This window comes from Panthera pardus, unplaced genomic scaffold, assembly GCF_024362965.1.
Source record: "Panthera pardus isolate Hobbes unplaced genomic scaffold, ASM2436296v1 HiC_scaffold_20, whole genome shotgun sequence".
Taxonomy (NCBI): domain Eukaryota; kingdom Metazoa; phylum Chordata; class Mammalia; order Carnivora; family Felidae; genus Panthera; species Panthera pardus.
The window spans coordinates 29,034,018-29,057,662 of NW_026526766.1; the positions used below are offsets into that span (position 1 = coordinate 29,034,018).

A 23,645-nucleotide genomic window follows, 5' to 3' on the forward strand; every position below is an offset into this window, starting at 1 on the left:
TCACTTCCACCAATCTATCCTGTTGCCAATACCTCACTGGCTTGTAGCTTAAAGTCTTGAAATCAGGTAGTGTGAGTCCTCTGATTTTGCTCTTTCCTTTCTTTTTTTTTTATTGCATTTGTTTTTCAAAGTTGTTCCATTGTTCTGGAACTATATGGGTTCTCTCCTTACATATTCAAGTTTCTTTAAGCAATGTTTTATAGTTTGCAATGTAGAGGTCTTATGCACTTGTCGTTAAATTTACTTCTTAGTATTTTACAGGTCACTGTGCATTTGTCTTTCTCTTCTTACTTCTGTCAATTCATGTATTCATGAATACAATTCATGTATTTTGAAACTGTTATTAAGCACATATCCATCGTTAATTGGTATTTCTCCTGATGACCTGACCATTCTGTGGCATTAGAAAATGTCCCTCTCTGTCTCTGGTCATACCCCTTGCTGTGAAGTCTATGCCATTGGCTGCTAGTAGTGCCATCCAGCTTATTATTTGCACAACCTAGCTCTCCTTTCTTTTACTTCAATCTACGATTTTATCATTAGAATGAGTCTCTTGAAAATAACATACAGTTGGATCTTGGTTTTTATCTACTCTGACATCTGCACCTTTGTACTAGCATATTTAGCTAATTTTTATTTAATTTTTGTCATTAACATACTGTTAGTATGTTTGTGTTTAAGTCTATCTTTTGACGTTAGTTTTCTTTTTTTGATGTTAGTCCTTTTTGTTTTGTTTTGTTTTTGTTTCTGTTCCTCTGGCAGCTCACGGCCCTGTCTGTTGACACCTCAAGTCAATCAGATTGTGCCTTCAGTTCTGGGCACCCCTGGCCCCACACAACCCCCTCCCACTCCTCACACGAGCAACCTAAGGAGACAGTTAACAGAGACCCCAATGTGGTTTCCTTTTTCAAAGCTTAAATCTCCTGTAGTTTCCATCTGCTTTTTTGGTTGTTCTCTAGTACCTTCAAATAGTTTTTAAATATATCTTGATCAGACTATAATTTTCTTTTGGAAATTTAGTCTAATACATTATCAGACTCGGCCACTGCTGGAACCAGAACCTGAAGTGATTTGCTGTTTGTACTGAGCCATTTTGCAAGTTGACAAAAAAGTGGTTTGTCGTGGCAACACTAGTTCAACTGGGTACATTGACGGAGCTGCACCGCACTCATCAAATACGACAGGCGCGAGGAAGGGACAAAAAGAGAAGGAGAAGGACTGAAGATAAACATTTCTGACAATGGGAAAGAACATGGATGAAGGGGATTTCTCACGAACTGCTGGGGGGAGTATAAACTGACACAACCACATCTGAAAACAATTTGGCACCATCTACAGAAGCTGAATCTTCTCATACCTAATAACCAGCACTTCCACTCCTAAACATATCCCAGAATGTCCAGAACGACACCATTTCTAAAGGAAAACAAAATCTGGATGCTTACCACCACTTTCCCAACAAAGTATTACATGGCACCACCCCACCATGGCCACACACAACACAGAGTGATCACAGGGAGTGGAAAAAGCAAGATTCAAAAGACTGCATACAGTATACTACTCTTGTTTGTTGTTTGTTTTCTCAAGTGCAAAAAAGCAAAGAAAGCATGGTTTGGGAAATCATATATATGTGATCATACTATTTTCAGAAAAAGCAAAGGAATGACAGACATAAATTCAAAACATTTATGGCTAAAGTGGAGGAGAAAGGCAGGGCTATAAAACAGAGATGGGCTACATGGATACATATTAAGTTGTTATTACCAGTCCAGGTCTTGTTTGGATATTGGATTCATATTCATTTTATTAAGAATAAATACATGAATGAATGAATAAAACACAGAAAGGAAAGAGCGTTACGCATGGATCACACAGGACACAGGGTGTTATGCATCAAGGATTATGACTAATCTAAAATGGGCACTTGAGAAGGCAGGGGATCAGTGATGAGAAACGGCCATCAATTAAAAAGGCAGACAATTAGGAACAGCCCTAGAAAGGGAAGTGATATAATATACGTATATGAAGCCCTGTGCAAAGGTAAGAGGTTATTGCCTTCTTATTCTGAGTCCAAAGTCAGGGCAATGAATTCCTTTTTTTTGATCTCTGCCCTGCTTTCCACTGGGACTCAGTATGTGCCCCTCCACACCACTAAACCCATGTACCCTGAGCAGGGTAATATTCTAAATGAAAAGCAACAGAGAAGAGAAAAAGCAAGAGAGGAGAGGAGAAGAGAGGAGAGGAGAGGAGAGGAGAGGAGAGGAGAGGAGAGGAGAGGAGAGGAGAGGAAAGGGAAACAGAAAAGCAACAGAAACAGAGGAAATAATCTTAGAATTTGTATGGAACCACAAAAGACCTTGAATAGCCAAAGCAATCTTGAGAAAGAACAAAGCTGGAGTCAGCATACTCTCTGATTTCAAACTTTATTACAAACCTACAGTAATCAAAACAGTATAGTACTGGCATAAAAACAGACCCACAGATCAATAGAACAAAATAGAGCCCAGAAATAAACCCACACATATATGGTCAAGGAGCCAAGAATATACAAAGGGGAAAGGACAGTCTCTTTAATAAATGGTGCTGGGAACACTGGATTGCCACATGCAAAAGAATGAAACTGGACCACTATCTTAACAACATATACAAAAACTAAACTCAAAATGGATTAGAAACTGGAATGTTAGGACCTGGAACCATAAAGCTCCTAGAAGAAAACAGAGGTGGTAAGTTCCTCAACAATGGTCTTGGTGACGACTTTTGGTTCTGACTCCACAAAAACAAAGGGAACAAAAGAAAAACTAAGTAAGTGAACTACATCAAACTAAAAAAACTTCTGCACAGGGGAGCCTGGGTGGTTCAGTCAGTTGAGCATTCGACTCTTGACTTTGGCTCAGGTTATAATCTCACGGTTTGTGGAATTGAGCTCCGTGTAGGGCTCTGTGCTGACAGTACTGAGCCTGTTTTCGATTCTCTCTCTTCCTCTCTCTCTGCCCCTTCTCCTACTCACACATGTGCATTCTCTCTAAATAAATAAATAAACTTAAAGAAAAACCAAACTTCTGTGCAGCAAAGGAAATCACCAACAGAATGAAAAGGCAACCTACTAAATGGGAGAAAATATTTGCAAATCATATATCTGGATCAGAGGTTAATATCCAAAATATATAAAGAATTCATAAAATTCAATAGCAAAAAAAAAAACCCCAATCTGATCAAAAAATGGGCAGAAGATATGAATAGACATTTTTCCAAAGAAGGCATACAGGTGGCCAACAAGTACATGAAAGGGTGTTCAGCATCACTAATCATCAGGGAAATGCAAATCGAAACCACCATGAGATATCACCTCACACCTGTTAGAGTGGCTATTTTCAAAAAGACAAGCTGGCAAGGATGTGGAGAAAATGGAACCCTTGTGCACTGTTAGTGAAAATGTAAACTGGTGTAGCCACTGTGGAAAACAGTATGGAGGTTCCTCAAAAAATCAGAAATACCATATGATCCAATAATCCCACTACTAGGTATCTACCAGGAAAAATGAAAACATTAATTCAAAAAGGTATCTGCACCCCCCACATTCACTGTAGCATTGTTTACAACAGCAAAGACATGAAAACAACCTAAGTGTCCACGGACGGATGAATGGATAAAGAAAATGTGTTCTACACATTCAGCCTTAAAAAAAAAAAAGTGCTATCTTGCCATTTGTAACATGGATAGAACTTGAGAACTTATTTCTGACTTATGAAATAAGTCAGACGGAGAAAGATAAATACCATATAATCTCACTTACATGTAGAATCAAAAAAAACAAAACAAAGCAATACACCACTTGAGCTCACAGATACAGAGAACAGATTGGTGGTTGCCAGAGGCAGGCTGGGGAGTGGGCGGAATGGATGAAAGTGATCAAAAGGTATAAACCTCTAGTTAACAAATAAGTAAGTCTTGGGGCTGTAATGTATGGTATGGTATACAGTTAATAATACTGTATTGCATATTGAAATGCTGCTAAGAGAGTGTATCTTAATAGTTCTCATCACAAGAAGTTTTGTAACTCTAGTTACAGATGTTAACTGGACTTATCGTGATCATTTCACAATATATATAAATATCAAATCATTATGTTGTACACCTGAAACTAGTATTTGTTAATCATACCTCAATAAAAAAAAAAAAGACTGAAAAAAATAAGAACAAACAAATCAATTAAGGGGTGCCTGGATGGGTCAGTCAGGTAAGCATACGACTCATGATCTTGTGGTCATGAGATGGAGTCCTGCATCAGGTTCTGTGTTTACAGTGCAGAGCCTGCTTAGGATTCTCTCTCTCCCTCTCTCTCTGCCCCTACTCCTCTCTCCGCTTACCCGTGCACTCTCTCCCTCAAAATAAATAAGTAAACATTAAAAAAATAATAATTTTAACAAATTAATTAAAAGCAACTGTAACTCTAGTCCAAATCCACAGTGCCCAAGGCCAACAGTCAGGAGCAAGGCTGATAAGAAAAACACCCTTAAGCTAATGCTTTAACCAGTGTCATCTGCCCTAACCTAGGTGTCTTCAGGACTCAAAGGGGCAGGTTTTTTAGAGGTTGGTTCCTAACTGAATTACAGAGAATGTATAGGGAGGATAAAAGATGTTTATAGTTATGCCTCAAAATAGGTGTGAGGGCCAACAAGTGCTTTTCAGCAGAGCTCTCCTCCCATATTCTAGGCTGGGTATTGAAATGCGGTTTGCTACAGTCTAGTTAACCTCTCTAGGGAAAAAGGATGAGAGAAAATCATAAATATTTATGATTGTCTTAAAAAGCAGAACATCTGCTAAAACCTGAGAGATTTCTTTGGTGTAGGGATGTGTGGGATTGCAGCAGGGCCAAGCATCGCACAGCACTGTTCTCCTATGTGAGGCTGTAGAAAGCCACCACGAGGGGACCATGGCCCACCTCCTGGGGAGCTGCAGTGGACCCCACACACAGTAAAGGTCAGTTAAAATATCCCAAAGCGAAAGAAAGCTCTGGTAGAAACGCTGTTTCATAAGGTCCCTCTAGTCGGTCACTGGCCCTTGGCAGCAGCTGCCTGGTGTCTGCTGAGGGGGCCCTGCAGTACAAGCCTTCCTGCAGCCCCCCACGCGTGGCTTCTTACTGACTGTGACCACCTCACACCTCTTGGTCATTGTCATTCCTAGCTGCTTCTCTATAATCATTCAAATCTCTCATCATTCTCACTGGCTCCTTTCTCTCCTGGAACCCAGTTCACATTTGGGTTCCTCCCAGGCAGGGAAACTCTGATGATTAAGAATGTCCAGCACTGCTCTGTACTCTGTGGCATTTCCTTCTTAGCACATGCCACATACACTACTGCTGGCCTGACAAGGGCAGAGTCCCGCTCAGCAGACAGCATACAACACAGGGCCTGGAAAATGCATCCTCCAGGGTGGCACATGCTGGCATGCCAGTTTTCTTACACAACAGTAGATAAATGCTTCCGGGTACCAGGGCGTAGGGCAGACAAGAACTATCTGGATTCATTTTCAATTAAAATGGTTTTACCTTTGCTGGGGCATTCATTTGGAAGCTTTCTTCATAAGCAAAACAGTCTATCAAAATCACTAAAAATTAAGTGCTCCTTTCTGGTGATTAGCCAGATACTCTTAACAGCCTTCCCCCCTCTACCCCGCTTGGGGGAAATGACTAATATGTGCAATATAACAAACCTGCTTGTTTTGTTTTTCCAGAGCTTCCACAAAGCACCATGTAAACACTTGAATAGCAGCTAGTACTTCTGGGGCTCCATCGGTTTCCAGGAGTGCATACCTGAGCAATGCAAAGCCAGATTACACACGTTTAATGATTAATCTGGCAAACATGTGACTCTGAACTGTAAAAGGGAAGAGTGGAAACATTTTTTGTGTGTGCCATAAGCTTCAGCAGTATCCTAGCTCATTAGATTTCGGTCCTTGTGCGTCACTCCTTTCCGAAATACTTTCTTTAAAGTAGCAATCTGCAAAGCTTCCTTGCTTGGTTTTTAAATTATGAAGCACTGCACATCCCTTCCATATAGGCCTGAGTGCTCTCTAGAAGTATTTGTACACTGTATGCCCAGGCATGCAAAATCAACAGACCGTTTTCTTTTTCAAGTGGAGAAAGAGCTCCAAGGGGGTAAACTGTCAGGGTCAAATCTACCCAGTAAACGGTGGAAGAATCTGTGTGTACCTGGATTGGTTTCTGCGCATTTTCACGAAACTAACTTTATATTGAAACAAAAGAAATCAACTCAAACCTTGCCCGCTTTAAACTAAAAACCGCATTGTGACTTATTCCTATGCTCATTTAGCTTGAAGCTGGTATGTTTTAAGACCAACTTAAGGGCTGCTGTAAAAATTCCTTTCCCCAGGGTTACTGTCTGCCCTGGAGGCTCTACTGGTGAATGCCAAGGGGGACGGGTGGGGGAGGGTGAGTACCAGGGCCGCACCAGTACCCACGAAAGAGGACAGAAACCCTCTCTGGGTAACAAGCTCCCACTAACTGCCAGCCATGGTATCCACGGCCTGGTATCCACTGGGCTCTCACCTCTCATCATCTATAAATCCAACGTACTTCCCAAGAAGTACTCACATTTGCAAAATTAATGTGTCAGAGGATAACACGCATAGTTGATTTTGCCTTTCAGAAGAGCTCTCTTAAGAATTGCCTTACTTATTTTTCTTGGTTTTTCTTAGCTTTAAAATCTTTTAAAAAGATTGGTCAGCCCTCATGTGGTGAAGGGAGTACACTGCTACACTTTATTTTGAGCTGAGAAAAATCCTACATGAATATTTAATGATTTAATATCGAATTCAATTCTGCCTTTCTACCACTACTAGAATTTTAAATGGTTAAAAAAAAGAAAGTTATCTTAATTCTTAGGCATTGGCTTTTAAATATACACTGGCATTTGGGTTTTACCAAAGAGCTTGGATGGGTAAGACAGAATCAGAAACTAACTTCCCCATGGTATAGCCAGAGACTACCACAAATTCTTTTATTCATATTTGGAAACTGAGCATTTCTAGGCCAATTATTAGCAGAAATAGCACACTATTTACCTGAACATTTCATCAACAATTCTGAATATGGCAGGGTAGCAGGCTGCTTCAGGCTGTAAAAGAGACCAAAAGTAAAATATCAGAAGCATTTCACTGATAACATAATGACTGGTTATTATCGGGGAGATGAGTTGTCTAGAACTGCTCGTGTCTAGAAAATGGGCATATTTCTTTGGGTTAGAAAAAAAAAATCCAAGTGCATGGAGCAAATGGGTTCTCTTGAGGCAAAGAGATCATGGACAAGCTTTATTTCCTCGTTATACTCCTGTATGTTCCACATTTTCCACAATAAGCCCATACGATCCAAAAAAAGAGTCAATAAGTATCATGGGAAAATAAGTATCATGGTCAATAAGTATCATGGGAAATTTAAAAATGCCTTTCACCAGCATGTTGTAGTGAAGGCAGAGCTTGTGTGCGTTGCCAGTTTTACACAAAGTGCCCATGGGTCTGACCACCTCCCATGGCCTAGAAGTGCCTCAAGGTCAGGTCTGGGCCTGCTATCTTTTCATTCCTCCTTACTGAGCAGTGACAACATAGTAATTGAGGATTATTATAAGGAAAGCAGGGACTACCACCATCCGGAACTATATATGAATTTAGTGGGGTGCCTGGGTGGCTCAGTCAGTTGAGCGTCTAACTTCAGTTCAGGTCATGATCTCACAGTCCATGGGTTCGAGCAATGCGTTGGGCTCTGTGCTGACAGCTCAGAGCCTGGAGCCTGCTTCACATTCTGTGTCTCCCTCTCTTTCTGCCTCTGCCCTGCTCACATTCTGTCTCTCAAAAATAAATAAAACAAAAAAAAATTAAAAAGAAAAGAATTTAGCAGCTTCTATTATTTACAGTGGAAAAGGGGTTAATGAACACAAAATATAGATATCATCATCTTGAACAAGGGAAGTGATCTAATTTATTCTATGAATATTTTTGTGATGGTTCTGATGGTTCAAGCCTGCAGAAGTTGACCCACCATAGCTTAGGTAGGGCTTTAATGGGCCTGACTCAGGTTCCCTGTCTTTTCAGCCAGAGCTCAAAGCATGAGAGTTAGCCAGATGAAAAATGCCATTTGTGAAACAAACACATATTTTACAGTAGCATCCAAATGTGAGTGAATTAAGGAATTTCTTTGAGTCATACCGCACTTGATATGACCAGCTTTGGCAAACATTTTTTCAAAGCCCCCTCAACAAAAAAAGAAGAAAGGATATGCTTTGCTTCTCAAGTTTTCTGGACCACGCTGAAGAAAGAATGGAACCTATCTCCACAGATTTTCTTTTCTACTCTCTGGTTTGAGCTGGGCATTTTGAGTTGTAACATTGAACGTGTGCCATCTAGTGTTCATACACCGTCACTACAGCCTGCCACAGAAGGCTCCAGGCAAGAGCACCACCACTTATTAAAATGATGGGATAACTTCCTTTTAATTATTGGAAGAGAGAGATTTGTGATTTGTAAGTTACAAATCTCTACTCTCTAGGTAGAGTAACCCATGCTCCCTCATCCTTCACTGATGTGAATTTTTATCTAAAAGAGACCAACTAAAAATTCTCATAGGTAAATCCATTATGTACTCAAAAAATAGTCTGGCAGGGCCACAGTTCAACAGAAGAGATGCAAGTTATTTCTTGGCTTTGATCTCAGGCAAGTCTGTTAATCTCCTGGAGTCTCAGACCCACTGTAAATAATAACAGTTACGAACAGGTCACTGGATAAATGCCCAGAAAATACCATAAAAGTTTCTACGTATTCATAATGGAAAAATCAAACAAGAAGGGAAAAGCACACTGTATGTCTTTTTTTTAAATGTTTATTTATTTTTGAGAGAGAGAGAGAGAGAGAGAGAGCGAGTGGGGGAGGTGCAGAGAGAGAGGGAGACACAGAATCTGAAGCAGGCTCCATGCTCTGAGCTCTCAGCACAGAGCCTGATGTGGGGCTCAAACTCATGAACCATGAGATCATGACCTGGGCTGAAGTCGGATGCTTAACCAACTGAACCACCCAGGCACCCCCGCACACTGTATGTCTTAAAGTGATTCATCAAATTCGCCAAAAATTTTTCAAACTTTCGTAGATGGACAATATGCCTCTTAAGTGTTTAAGACCAAATACTGTCAAATGCCCACAGGCAGACAGATACACAGAGCCTGAAAATGCACTGATAGAAAACCAAAACTAGAAATGGTAAACAGAACCATTCCTTTTGAGAATGGTCTAACGAATCTAGAGCCACTCTATACATTTGATGATAGTAGAAAATCATTCAACACTGATCACAGATTTCTAAATGGCAAAGGAGAGGATGATCCACTGTGTAGAACAGGGCTACTATGAAACTCAAGGGGGAGAAGAAAGGACGCTGTAACTCAATTTATTAAAAGAGAATTCGAGTTTGGACATACTTCTATTTTTTTTTTCAACGTTTTTTATTTATTTTTGGGACAGAGAGAGACAGAGCATGAACGGGGGAGGGGCAGAGAGAGAGGGAGACACAGAATCAGAAACAGGCTCCAGGCTCCGAGCCATCAGCCCAGAGCCTGACGCGGGGCTCGAACTCACGGACCGCGAGATCGTGACCTGGCTGAAGTCAGACGCTTAACCGACTGCGCCACCCAGGCGCCCCTGGACATACTTCTATTTTATGCAGTGTTTTCTATCAAAACCACTCAATCCAATGTTTTAAATGTCTCCAGAATGTGTGGAGAGAGCTGCCTGCTCTCTCCATGCCAATGGACTCTCTTAGAGTTCCTTCTGTCTAAATATTTCAGACTTTTGGTTGCTCTCAACCTGCTTCTACAACCCATTTCAGCTTTTACAACAGATAAGATGCCAGGAGGCAGGGAAGCCTTGCTGAAACAGCAGTGGCAGAGATTTTGATTTAAAAAGCAGTCTTCCTTGCTGTTCCAGAGCCGTGAACAGCTCTTTCTCATCCTCAGCCCTTATGGATGGTTTTTAAAACAAGACTCTTTACACTTCCCGAGCACATAATTTCAGGGTCAGTGAGTCCCCTCATGAAGCCTGGAGTGCTCACAGGCCAGGCATGTGTCCCAGTGACATCAAATCACAAAAGCAAACTTAAGCTGCTTTTCCTATCAAGAGAATCCTCCAAATAGAATTAAAGTCTTAATTTATGCTTCTTTGGAAGCCATAAATTTCCCTTCTGAATCTTTACAGCATCCTTGTGAGGGAAGAGGCAAACATTTAACCCTTCTGTGTCCTGGCTTATTTGTGGAAGGGGATCCTACAGTAAACACACCACAGGCCACTCTGCAACCTAGCTCGAACCCTAGCTCTGAAGCCCTACAATCCAGGGGATTATCTTTCCTGTAAAAATGAGGGAAAGAAAAACTTTCTTGGGTTCCATCTGTTTATCTGTTTTTCTCCATCCTACCAAAATCTGTTCCTTCTCAAGCTCTGCTTGCTCTTTTCCAACTGGCCTAATGATTTTCCATGTTCAGATTATTTCAAATCTAGGGAAACTATGTCACCAAGAGGCCATCAATAACACATGTTTTGCCCTTCTCTCTTCCCCTCACACCACCCCAATCCTTTCAGTGAATGTCAGAGGACTAACAGAGGATGATGATGGAGGGCTCCAGACTCTGACTTCCTCTTCCTATGGACCAGATTGTTCTGTTGGGTGTCTATCCCCTTCCCATCTCCCACAGCGATTCCAAAATGCCCTGTGTATCTCCTCTCTGCCTAGGACAGCCCATTCCCATCCCTCAACAAAACAAGGGATGACAAAGTCCACACAGAAGAAATGTGTGGCGGTGGTGTGTTCTAGTCCTGTGTCGTGGGGGGAAGGTGAGGGAGAGGCCAACTATCCTTGATGTCCAATCTGTTATTTCCATCCCAATTTATCGAGGATTATTACAAGCCACTTGTCACTTAAGAGAGGCCTGAGAACATGGAAGAACATAACTCTCATGGAAGAAATCTTTCCTCTTTTCTATCATTTTCTGATTCCTTGCGTGTGTTAGACAGAGTATGGGGAGGAGGGGAAAAAGAGAATATAAACCAAAAAGGGATATTATAATATGATTTGAGGTAATTCACAGACAAAAGTGAATGCCTCTTAAGAAAAGGGCAGTGAGGAAACCAAAAATTCTGAAGACTTTTTCATTTATCATCCTTCATAGATATTTTTATCTAAAAAATAAAGTGGGCAAACTGCAGGTGAGAGGTCAAATGAAGTACAGGAAGCCTGGAACAGATTCTCTTTCATGGTCTATTTTAATATAGTTAACTATTTTTACTTAGGAATGGTCATTCTTTTAAAAAGAAGTGGCTGATTAGAAGATCCCCCTTGAGTTGACCCAGCAGCCTCCAAACCCTGATAGGTGGGAACCCTTGTGTTAATACATGTATATAATTAAAGGGTGACTGTATTTATCAAAAAATAACTTTGCTCTTTTAAAAAGGGGATTCTTCATAAGATTCATTTCAATAGTAAGCTCCTTTATTGAGTTGAAAAACAATTTGGTTTTTAAAATATCTACTTATATAAAATCTTCGTATCTATTGTGTAAAATAAGGCACCTTTATAAATATGTATGTTTTATGATGCCATTTTCTTCTTTTCTACTTCCAAAATGCTAAAAAGAAGACTGCAAATATCCCTTTTACATTTCAGGACCCATTTTGCTTCAAAACACTCAAGTTTCTTTCAATAAATTTGAGCTTGGAAAAATTTTTCTTTCTTTTAAATCTTTACCAGATGTTGTTTATACTACAAGCAACTTTTTTCCATATTCCATAATGTAATTATTGTTTAATTAGTGATAAATGTATCATTTCTGGGCTTAAAGAAAAACTTAAGTTTTTAAAATTTTAAATTTACCCATGCTCTCCAAGGGCGTTAAGACAAAGGGATGCCAGCTCTGGATGTTGAACAAGATCCATAAAACCTGAAGTTCTTTGTAGCCTCGCCCAGTGGACTCTATATAGTTAGCTTGTGCAGCTTGAGCAGGAAGATGGTCCCTCAACCTGAGAGCTGCTTCTTGGCTCAGTGACTAAGTGGCACTAAAACCCCAGGTCTAACACTGTGCTTTTTTTTGTTTTTTCTCTCCCTTCATTTGACTGGTCCATTGCAAAGTCCTGAACCCCCCAACAGTAAAGCAGCACTTGCAATCTGGGCCTCCTTTGCAGAGACAATGCTGGCGGGGGGTGGGGGGGTAGCGGGGTCTGGTGCCCCCCAGAGGTCAATGATGGGAAGTGCAACTACTGTACGAGATGCAGATTCTTTACTTTTCTGTTACAAGCATAAGCCACCACACTTTCAATTCGATCACTGCTAAATTCATGCGCCACATTAAAGCACTCAAAAAAGAAATGCTTAAAAAACTGCTAATGAAAAATATGGAAAAGAAAACCCTAGAACGTTGGTAAGAAGTTATTCAAGTACAGAAAACTGACATCATCTGGGATCTGGAGTTAATTCTTTAGTATAATCTTTTATTAATGGGGAACTGTGCTTGGAATTTTGTGTAAAGGAAGTTTTTCTTTTTGAAGTGGCTACAACTGCTCTTTGGAGGATGAAGACAAGAACATATTCTATCTCACATCAGGGAGGTTAACAAGGACACTGAGATACCTTCATGTTTTTTATTCTTAAGTTGTTATTAGATTAAGAATTAATTTTCCCCCCAGCTTTATTGAGGCATACTTGACAAGATAAAGAATTTTAACTGAGCTGTGAAGACTTTTGGGTAGGAGAGAATATGAGGAGTATTTTCAGATTTAAAATCCGAATAAACAAAAACAAAATGAACCCAGTCTCCCTTCCCCCTCTCCTCCCTTTCTTTCATGGGCAAATCTATCTGTGAAGATGAGGGACCAGCTCCTCTGGACCCAGCTGGAGGGGCAGGCGGCATGTGGGGTCAGCCAACAGAGGAGTAGAATGAAAGGGCATGGGAACGAGGGTACATCCCGGCCCTGGCATGCAGCAGGGCAGCCAAGCACAGTGCCACTGTGCCACCCAGCCAGCACTTTTCATTCAAATGTGGAATATAAACAATAGCTTTCTGGGCTCCACAGACAGAATTGTAACTAGAAAACATAACATCCTTCTGATTTGGGTCAGCCTTGGGAAACCAGTGTCAAAAAAAAACCCCTGTATAATTAGCAAGTAGTTTTCACTGCTTTTGGTGACATTAGTTTTTAAGGTAGGTCTGAAGCTATAGATTATGGTCTTGAAGTGTGTATTCTGTCAAGGAAAACACAAGACCATCTGCTTTGAAAGGTGTCAGTCTGCACAGTAAATGACAAACTGAGGTTAATACTGCAATTTATTTAGGAGCCACCACATGTAGCAGGTGGTCATGAACTTGGGGCCAGCCCAGCCCATGGAAGCCAAAGGGTGAGTCTCAAAAGTAAGCAGGTTTTGAAAACTTGTTTTTGTTTTGGAAGTCAAAAAGATATATATGCATTTAGAATTCAGGTAATATTAGGTTGGTGCCTGTCTTAATGGAAAATAGCAGGCTTTCCAATATACAAACTTAATGCAATCCCTATCAAAATACCAATAGCATTTTTCACAGTACTAGAACAAACAATTCTAAAACGTGTATGGATCCACAAAAGATCCTGAATAGTCAAAGCAATCTTGAAAAAGCAAAGCAAAGCAAAGCTAGAGGTATCACAATTCTGGACTTCACATTATATTACAAAGCTGTAGTGATCAAAACAATATGGTACTGGCACAAAAACAGACACATAGGTCAATGGAACAGAACAGAAAATTCAGAAATAAACCCACAATTATATCGTCAATTAATCTTTGACAAAGAAGTAAAGAATAAAACCAATGGGAAAAAGATGGTCTCTTCTATAAATGGTGTTGGGAAAACTGGACAGCTACATGCAGAAGAATGAAACTGGACCACTTTCTTACACCACACACAAAAATAAATTCAAAATGGATTAAATAATTAAATCTGAAACCTGAAAACATAAAAATTCTAGGAGAGAATACAGGCAGTAACTTCTTTGACATTGACTACAGCAACTTCTAGACATGCAACTTCTTTCTAGATGTCTCCTGAGGCAAGGGAAATAAAAGCAAAAATAAACTACCTGGACTACATCAAAATAAAAGGCTTTTGAACAGCAAAGGAAACAATCAACAAAACTAAAAGGCAGCCTATGGAATGGGAGAAGATATTTGCAAATGACATAACTGATAAAGAGTTAGTATCCAATTTATAAAGAACATATAAAAGTCAATACTCCAAAATGAATAATCCAATTAAAAAATGGGCTGACGACATGAACTGACATTTCTCTAAAGAAATACAGATGGCCAACAGACACATGAAAAGATACTCATCAGAGAAAAACAAATCAAACACCTCACACCTGTCAAATGGCTAAACTCAGCGACATAAGAAACAACAGGTGTTGGTAAGAATGTAGAGAAAAAGGAAGCCTTGGGCATTGTTGGGGGGTATGCAAACTGGTACAGCCACTATGGAAAACAGTATAGAGATTCCTCAAAAAGTTAAAAATAGAACTACCTTATGATCCAGCAATCACACTACTGGGTATTTACCCAAATACCAATTCAAAAAGAAAAAAACACCAATTCAAAAAAAAAAAAAATATATATATGTATATACATATATACACACAATTACACACACACACACACACACACACACACACATATATATATATATATATACAATGGAATATATTCCATTCAGCCATAAAAAAGAATGAAATCTTGCCTTTGCAATGGCATGGATGGAGATAGAATAATGCTTAATGTATAATGTCAGAGAAAGACAAATAACATATAATTGCACTCATATGTGGATTTCAGAAACCAAACAAGCAAAGAGGGAAAAAAATGAGAGAATGAGAAAAAAAATTAAAAAACAGACTCTTAACTCTAGAGAACTGATGACTACCAGAGGGGAGGTGGGTGGGGGATGAGTTAAAGAGGTGATAGGGATTAAGGAGTATACTTGTGATGAGCACAGGGTGATATATGGAAGTGTTGAATCATTATATTGTACACCTGAAACTAATATTAATACTGTCTATTAACTACCTAGCATTAAAGTAGAAACTTGAGCACCTGGGTGGTTCAGTTGGTTAAGCCTCCAGCTTTGGCACAGGTCGTGATCTCGCAGTTCGTGGGTTTGAGCTCCACATCGGGCTCTGGGCTGACAGCTCTGGGCCTGGAGCCTGCTTTGGATTCTGTGTCTCCCTCTCTCTCTGCCCCTCCCTCACTCGTACTCTGTCTCTCTCTCTCTTGGAAATAAACAAACATTAAAAAAAATTGTTTTTTAATAAAAACTTAAAATAATAAAAAATGAACTACCAAAAAAAAAAAAAAAAAGGAGAAAAGAAAATACCAAGCTTTCAAGTCACCGAGAGGCCAAAGAACATTTGGGGAGATCATTTCCCTTTGTACAACCTGTACCACACTTTTATCTTTTGTTTTTGCAACATCTTATAACTATAGAATTTCCAGGGCTATTTCTGGACAGTCCCAAAAGATGGAAACATAATTAACAGTGCTCCATATAAAATACAAGTTACGTAGACCATCACACTTTAATTACTCTCAGAATCCAACCCTAATGTAATAGGCATCAAGTTTCTTCTGGAGGCAAACACAGCAGGACCCTGCTAGCAGAGTCTAGGAGATCTCTCTGATACTTCTGCATGGCCTTGTCACTGCATGGAGATACATGCTGTGATAAACGAATGAGATGATGCAATTAGGAAGCAGGTTCTTCAGGTTACCCTTCTAATCACTCAGTCACGTCATAGCCATCTTCCAGCCTGCCTGGTTTTCTAGCACTGCAGCCCCAGGATGCCTGAGGAGAACAGCCCACGCCAACCAGGGACTTGCAACTCTGCACTGTAATTACCTCCTTGAACGATAAAGCATACAGAGGTCACATCCTGCCAGTGCCACAATAAATTAAACCAAATAACACCCTCTGGAATCCTCCTCTGACCATAATGGAAGCTCTGAAATCTACACACATGATCCTGATAAATACTTTTGTAGATCAACGGCCTTCGAAGCTGTCTGCCTAGGGGAGATCAAACTATAAAAGTTGGAGACTTGAAGGCTGTGTAAGGGCACTGTCTTGTGGGGGTGCCTGCTTCCTGGCTCTCAAGCCTGAGGGCTCAGGTAAAAAGGACATGGGGGAGGTTCAGAGAAGAACCACAGGACCAATGAAGGGCCGCAGAATCAAACCAACTCAGAATGTCGATAGAACTGGAATTTATCTACAGGGAGAGGATCTAAAGACAATAAGGACCCTGACAGCAAGGAAATAACTCAGGTACTATATTTTGCCACGGAAAAAGGACTAGAGAAAATTAAATTATACCATCACATTTACGTTAAAAATAGAAATAGAGATTTACCTGATAATAAAAGTAATGTTTGAAATGGGCTATATAAACAAACACCTTTGTTCATTTTGAATTTTACTATAATTATTATTATGTAAGGTGCATTCTTATTTCTCACCTAGTAAGGTACTATGCAACTCTTTTGAATGGTGAGGTCAAGCAGTCATTTTCCTAAAAACAAAAAACCTCTCTGCTGCTCTCTTAGTCTTCTGTCCCTATCTTCCTTCCTTCCTCCCTTCCTTACTTTTTTTTTCCTGTCAAACACTGCAAACTTCAAATCAGCTGGGTTCAGTTTGTGCCACTTAACTTACAGGTCCATGGCCAACGGTGACTATAGCACCATCCACAGTCACCTGGGAGGCCCCAGAACGTGAAGGCAGAAAGAAGCCTATGGAGTAAGAGAGAAAGCCTGGACAGTTACATATAAGAGCTGGGGGGTACCTACAAGGAACAATGGACATAGGAAGAAGGCAACTGTTTCAATTAGGATTCCCTAACACAGCCTCCAATTTGAAAGGGAAAGAAAACAGGACGTTCCAACTGAATTATAAAAAATAGAAGGTGTCTGGGAGGTGGCATTGTGGAAACTGAGCCAACCTCAGAGCTTCCCCCTTCCGAAGTCTCAGCTCAAGTGGGGAGGTGAATACACTCTCCTGCCAGTTTTCTTGCCCCCAACTGAAGATCTGACTTCCCCATCTCTGAACTAATTTTCTCCGTCTGTACAGCAGGAAGAAAATCTCTGCGCCCTATCTTCCCCAGGTTATGACAGCTAATGAGAAAGCATGTTAGAAACCACAGGGGTTCTGGTAAAACAGAGGCACAGGGAGCAAGGCACCTCCCTTAGTTTTTGACTGGTTTTTTCAGGCAGCATTGGTCTTTATTCCTGCTCTTACAAAAATGCACATAAATTCCACAGAGTTGCCTCCTACAAAAAGAAAACAGCCCCACCCCTCAGGTTCTGGGGGCTGCCTGTGAACCCTGCCACCTAACACTGGATTAGGCAATGAGGCCATTCCATTTGGCCCACTGAGCCCCCAAATTCCCAGGCCCAAGAAGTCCCAGGTACATGGGAGGATAGGCGAGCCACATCGGGGGAGGAGGGTTCAAGGCTGGAAGGCTTATACCAAAAGAAAACTTACAGAGTTCTTCCTTGTTTTTGTTGCTTTAATATTTCTTCTAGGGTTTTGTTTTATTCCTCCTCTCATTCATAAGATCTTCATTTTTTAAAACTAACTTTTCATATGGAAATAAGAAATATCGTTTGAAAACAGTGTGCTCTAATATCAATTCTTGTGAATATGCAATAGAAGGTGCATCAGTCAAGTAAATCTAGAAGCCCCCATTTTCAATACATGCTCCAAGTATGCAGAAAAGCCCGGCCACTGGTATTTCTACAACAAAATGCAGATACATTAAAATTCTGTTTACATTTCCCCTTGCTTTGAGAAAAAGAGATGATACCCAGCATCCTCTTTAAGGAGTTTTCTCCTAATCAAAGCCCAGCACGTACCAGCAATGAATCTTTCAAAAAGCATTCGATCCTTCTCAGGAAATTTCTCTCACTGGAGATTAGCTTTTCAAAAAGATGCAGTGTTGCTTTTTCAAGGCTGGGAAGGTGCCGAAGCCAGAGGCAGATGACAGCTGATGTGGGGAGAGAAATCTTCTTCCTTTCAGCAAAAAACAAACAAAATTTTAAACAGAAAAGGGTTACTGAGAAAACAAGACTGAGAGAGATCAAAATGCAGTCACGAATCCAGCTTGTGAATCTTTTCATCATGGTCAGCAGCAGTTAATATTTATAGTATCCATGAAATTCACCAAGTGTCCATTTGCAAAATAATGTGAATTTGCTTCCAATTCAACTCAAGAAATCAGAGAAATGCTCAAAGGAAAAAAAATGCTTTCAAAAAGGATAAACAAATATCAGTGATGGAAGAAAGTGATAAAAAATAAGATGGAAAAAGGCCTTGAGGTATACATCCCTAATTTAAAAAAAAAGTTATGTTTGGAAGACATTTGTTGGGATGAGCACTGGGTGTTATACGTAGGGGATGAATCACTGGATTCTACTCCTGAATCATTATTGCACTATATGCCAATGAACTTGGATGTAAATTTAAAAAAAAAAATTATGTTTTAAAGTACATCATAAAGATTTAATATGTGTAATCAGACCTGGGTTTGAGTCCCAGAGCTACCACCGACTAACTGGATGGCTTTTGAGAAAATTATTTAACCTCCAAACCTCAGCTTACTCATCTGTAAAATGGGCCTATCTCCCTCATAGTGTTCTCAGAGGTATCAAATGCAGTAATTATACATGTACGAAGATTAGCACAATGCTTGACATCTAGTAAACGTTCAGTAACTGTATTTGCAAATCTGTTGCTTGAAAGTTAAAAAAATTTTTTCCTTTAGTAACAATTTCATATATGGTGGTTATGACCTGGTAGATCCAGAGTTGATCCCTACCATGGTACTCTGCGCCCTGAACATTTTGTGGAGCTGTGTTTCCATAGAAGAAGGTATGTGGAGGTTCCTCCTGTGTCAGGTCGGTGAATCAGGGGTTCTACCTCCTGGGAGGTAGAGTGAGGAGACACCTGTCTAACTCTGAGCCACTGGTGGCCGTCCCCACAGGGCCCTCCCTGTGAACAGTGGGCCTGTTCTGGCCTGGTGAGACTTCTCTTTCTTCTTTCAGCCCTACTTTCCCAAGGAAGGCCTCCTGCCTCTTCACCTGCAGCACCACAGACAGCAGAGTGCTTTCCAGGTTCTGCCAAAGATGTTTACTGCCTTTAGTAAGAAAAACAAAAGCTGAGGGCACAAAGCCTTCTTATTACCCAAAAACCCCTTCAGGGCTTTCCCTTCACCATGGCTTCTGGGCCATTTCTCTGCAGGAGCTGGCGTGAAGCCCAGGGAATGGGTGCAGGAGCAGGAAATGAATAGGCGGAGTCACGGTGCAATTTCTCGTGATTTCTCTTTTTTCTTCTCCCTCAGCATAACTCCTGCAGACCTCTGTCCTGGATTAACTCTGGGGCAAGGCTAGACAAAGCTGATGAGTTGGAACGAGTCTCACAGAAGCAAACAGAGGGCAGGATAAAGGCCCCCCTCTGACTCTCTGATCTCACATTCTCACCCTGAGCTTCAACTCTTCTGGGAAGTCCCGCTGGACCCCTTTCCCCCATCTCCCCACGCCTGGCAAAGAACAACTGCCATGGTGCCCCCACCCCTGCATCACCTGGCACATCTGGGGGCCACACCATGGATGCCACCGGTGCTCTAGGTTGCAATTCCCATGCCACCTCCCCTGTTATACTCAATGGCAAGGAGATGGTGGTCATTCACTCAAGGAAGATGACGGAACACTTCTGTGTGCCAGGTACAGGCCAGAAAACTGGGAACAAAACAGACTAGGTCTGTTTTGGGGCCCGGTGGGAGGTACACATCACATACACACACCAAAACTGAGAAAAAGGCATTAAGAAAAAGGACAGGCTGAGGTAAAACAGAATAAGAGAAGTGTCCCAATTTAGATTGGGTGGTCAGGGATCGCCTCTCCAGCTGAGCTGAGATTAGCTAGGTGAAGAATAGCCGGAAGGGCATTCCAGCTGGGGGAACGGCAGCTGTGATGGTCCCGAGACAGGGAAGAGCAAGGTCAGAAGAAGAGAGAAACCCCAGAGTGCAAAGGTGAGGTGGCCTGTGATGAGGCGGTACCAAAGGAAGGAAGGCTCTGGGATTCTATTTAGTGATTATTCTGGCCTGAAGGACTTTACACAGAGGAGTGCCAGGATGTGAGTTACAATCAAAGATCACTCCAGCTGCAGCACAGAGAACGGAGTGCGGGACTAGAATGGGTGCAGGGAGCCCAGGGGGAGCTGGTAGCTGGCGTGACCCAGGTGGCAGTGGAGAAGTGAAGAGTATCTGGAATGTATTTTAGCAGTAACATCAAGAGGAACTGGCAATGAATTTGATGAGAGGTGGTGAAGGTGAGGTAGGAATCAAAGTTGTCCCAGGTTTCCTGAGCAACGAGCTGGATGGATCTAGCATTACTCCAATGGAAAGAAGGAAAGAGAAGATTTGTGAAGGATTTATTAAGAGCTCAGTTTGGGGTGTACAAATTTACTTGTTTTTTAAATGTTTATTTTTGAGGGAGAGAGAGAGAGAGAGCATGAGCAGGGGAGGGGCTGAAAGAGAGGGAGACACAGAATCTGAAGCAGGCTCCAGGGTCCAAGCTGTCAGCACAGAACCCGACATTGGGCTTGAACTCGCCAACTGGGAGATCATGACCTGAGCTAAAGTCGGATGCTTAACTGACTGAGCCACCCAGGTGCCCCATTTTTTTTAATTTATTTTTTAATAGAATTTAGAATATCTGAGGAGCGCTCAAAAAAGAGGGATAAAGTAGGCCCTTGAATATCCAAGTTCAAAGTTCTGGGGAGCTATCTGGGCTGAAGATACATATTAAGGAACCGTCAGCCAGCATGGAGTGACACAAGAGTGGAGAACTCCAAGGGCCCATTGGGGAACTCCATCGGGGAAGAAGAGGGCCCAGGTCTGTGCCCTGAGCAGTGACAACAGGTAGATAAGGAGGAGTTGCAGACGGAGGAGGTAGGAGATACACAAGCAGAGAATAATGTCATCCAGGAAGAGAAGGAAGGTCTGGCTCTGATCAGCACTGCTGAGACTGAGGACATGGGAGGGGAGGGAACCACACGCATTGCACTGGACAGGCCCCCTCTGACTTCCCCAAGGTCATGGTTTTGATAGAAGCCAAGAGCAGTCAATGAGAGAGGATGGAAGTGCAGCCATTACTGGCGACAGGTCTTCAGAGGGACAGCTGTGACAGAAGCAACACCAGGAGGCTGCACAGAGGTGTAGTGTGCGGGACAGCAGAGCTGACTGGTAAGCCAGATGCAGAGGAACAGGAGAGGCTTAAAGACTGGTAGCCACCATTTATTAAGCATTCACCTGAAACCATGCTAAGCATGTTAACTGTAGTTTAATCCTACAAAACAGGTACCATTATTATCCTTATTTTACAGAAAAGGCTACTGAAGTTGGAGAGAGACCAAGGACTCACAGCTACAATCTGAACCCAGGAGGTCTGATGCTGGAGCTGGTTGTCTACCTAAGGTTATACACGAGCCTCTCCACTCTGCAGACTGAAGAGTGGAGGTGCTGCTTGGAACAGGGGCCCGGGCCCAGGGGAGCAAGCAGATGGACTTCCCATGTAAGCCAGATGCCCAGATGCCTGGACCCTGTGTTCACTCCCTCCAGTATTTAGGGAAGTCTTTTCAAAGTCTAGGCTGTCAGCCAGTTTTAGTCACATTAGTAGACCCTTGGGAGCGGTTTCCATCCAGCTTTCTAAAGTAGAACACTACTGGGCAGGGGCTAAGGGTATCTGTAGCCTCTGTCATGGAGCCAGGAAGCCCCCAAGAGGCAGGAAACTCTGAGGTGCAGAGGGAATATGGCTGCTCAGTGGCTCCTCCCTTCCCAAACAGCAGGGATGTCTTTTGACCTGCATTCACCACATGTTATCTTTTTTCAGGATCCATATGAAATAATTATGTACATCATTAGAGAAGTTTCTCACTTCAGTGACAGTTTTCAGGCAGCACCATTCCTAGGCTCTCAGAGCAGCTGTGTGCATTAAATGTGATTTTTACCATCAGGTCACAGTGGCTGAGTGATGCCTGGCAGCACAAAGGTAGGAGCTGTTGGGAATGAGCAGTAGATAAACATGAACACATGTAACAAGGAAACTAGGGTAAAATGGTAGTTCCACCAAATATCTGAAATAAAAGACATTGCTTAAAAATTTATATAAGATCTGCAAAATTACACATTCAAGTCAGCAAATACATAATGCTTTTGTTCTATTCTCACAGTTTAAAAAATGTGTATGTTAACAATTATCTTTTATTGCCTCTGATTCAGACTACACTCGATTATTTGCTGTGAATTATTAAATTTATGGACCCATGTTTAATATTTGAATGAAAACAATCTATTTTGCCCCCCAAACACCAGAAAATAACTTTTTATAATCAATACTGGTTGCAGAAATCACCAAATCAATATGATCTTAATATATTTGCATAACAGAATTTGACTGGACCAACATATTCAGATTACATAAAATGTTCTAAAAGTGTACCAGGTTGGTTTTGAAATAAAAAAGGCAAATTACATTATATGTCAATTATATCTCAATAAAACCAGGGGGGAAAGGCAAATTACCAAAGAAGAAATGCAAAAGGCCAATAAAAATATGGAGATTTCAACCTTGTTAATAGTAAAGAAAGGTAAACTAACATAGCTATCATTTTCATCCTCACACATCAGTAAAGTTTCAAAGAATGACATCCATGCTGAAGTAGGTACAGGGGACATATGTTCTCAGAGGTGAGACAGGGAATGGTTTTGTTCATTTGGTTGTGTCATACCACATAATGAACTGTGAAACAGACATCTTCCTGGCCTTCATAACCATACTTTTGTGACTCTGCCTGGCAGAAATAAAAGCATCACTGGGAGGATATTCACTGCAGCAGTACTATAAAAACAAAATTAAAAACAGTTTGAATGCATCCGTTGACAAGCAGCTGAATAAATTAAGGTCCATTCATATCAGGGAATATGTTCCTATTTTATAAAAATGAGCTGGATCTATATCCCTTGAAGGTTATCCAAGATACATTGGTTAAAAAACAGGTTCCAGAGTCATGTGTAGGGTGTGATGCTGTTTTTGTTTTTTGTTTAATTAACTACTTAAAAAAAGAGAAAAATTGTTTTATACAGATGTCTATGTCTCCAAGAGTATAAGGTATGGTTATCAGAAGTACTAGAGGGTGATAATGAGGGGATAACTAAAGTTTTCTGCATACACATCTGTACTATATTGTCTGACCAGATAAAATGAATATACGTTTCTATGGAAATTTAAGAAGCCAATATCAGTATCTAGCCTGGATACTGATCAAAATAATGGATTCAAGAAAAACATGATAAGCTAAAAACTTGGCTCTCTCAGACTTCTAGCTAATCATGGGAAGTTTTCTGCATTATAGCTATGTTTTAGGAAAATGAGATTGGGTGTTTGGGACTTATGTGTGGTACATTATAATTTTCTCATTTAAAATACGAGGAAGAGGCTCCCAGTCAGTGCTTTCATGTAGAACATC

General features: G+C 41.1%; 1 protein-coding gene across 5 annotated transcripts in view; it reads right to left on the reverse strand.

Annotated features, from left to right (window-relative positions):
- The window catches only part of FANCC (FA complementation group C), a 278,492-nt gene that overhangs the window by 31,222 nt on the left and 223,625 nt on the right, over positions 1 to 23,645 (reverse strand). For all 5 annotated transcript variants that reach the window (XM_019423448.2, XM_019423449.2, XM_019423451.2 and 2 more), the window contains 3 exons: positions 17,975 to 18,131; positions 7,087 to 7,139; positions 5,716 to 5,815 (listed from right to left, as the gene is read on the reverse strand). In XM_019423448.2, the coding sequence (XP_019278993.2) occupies positions 5,716 to 5,815; positions 7,087 to 7,139; positions 17,975 to 18,131 (310 nt within the window). The remainder of the gene's footprint in view (positions 1 to 5,715; positions 5,816 to 7,086; positions 7,140 to 17,974; positions 18,132 to 23,645) is intronic.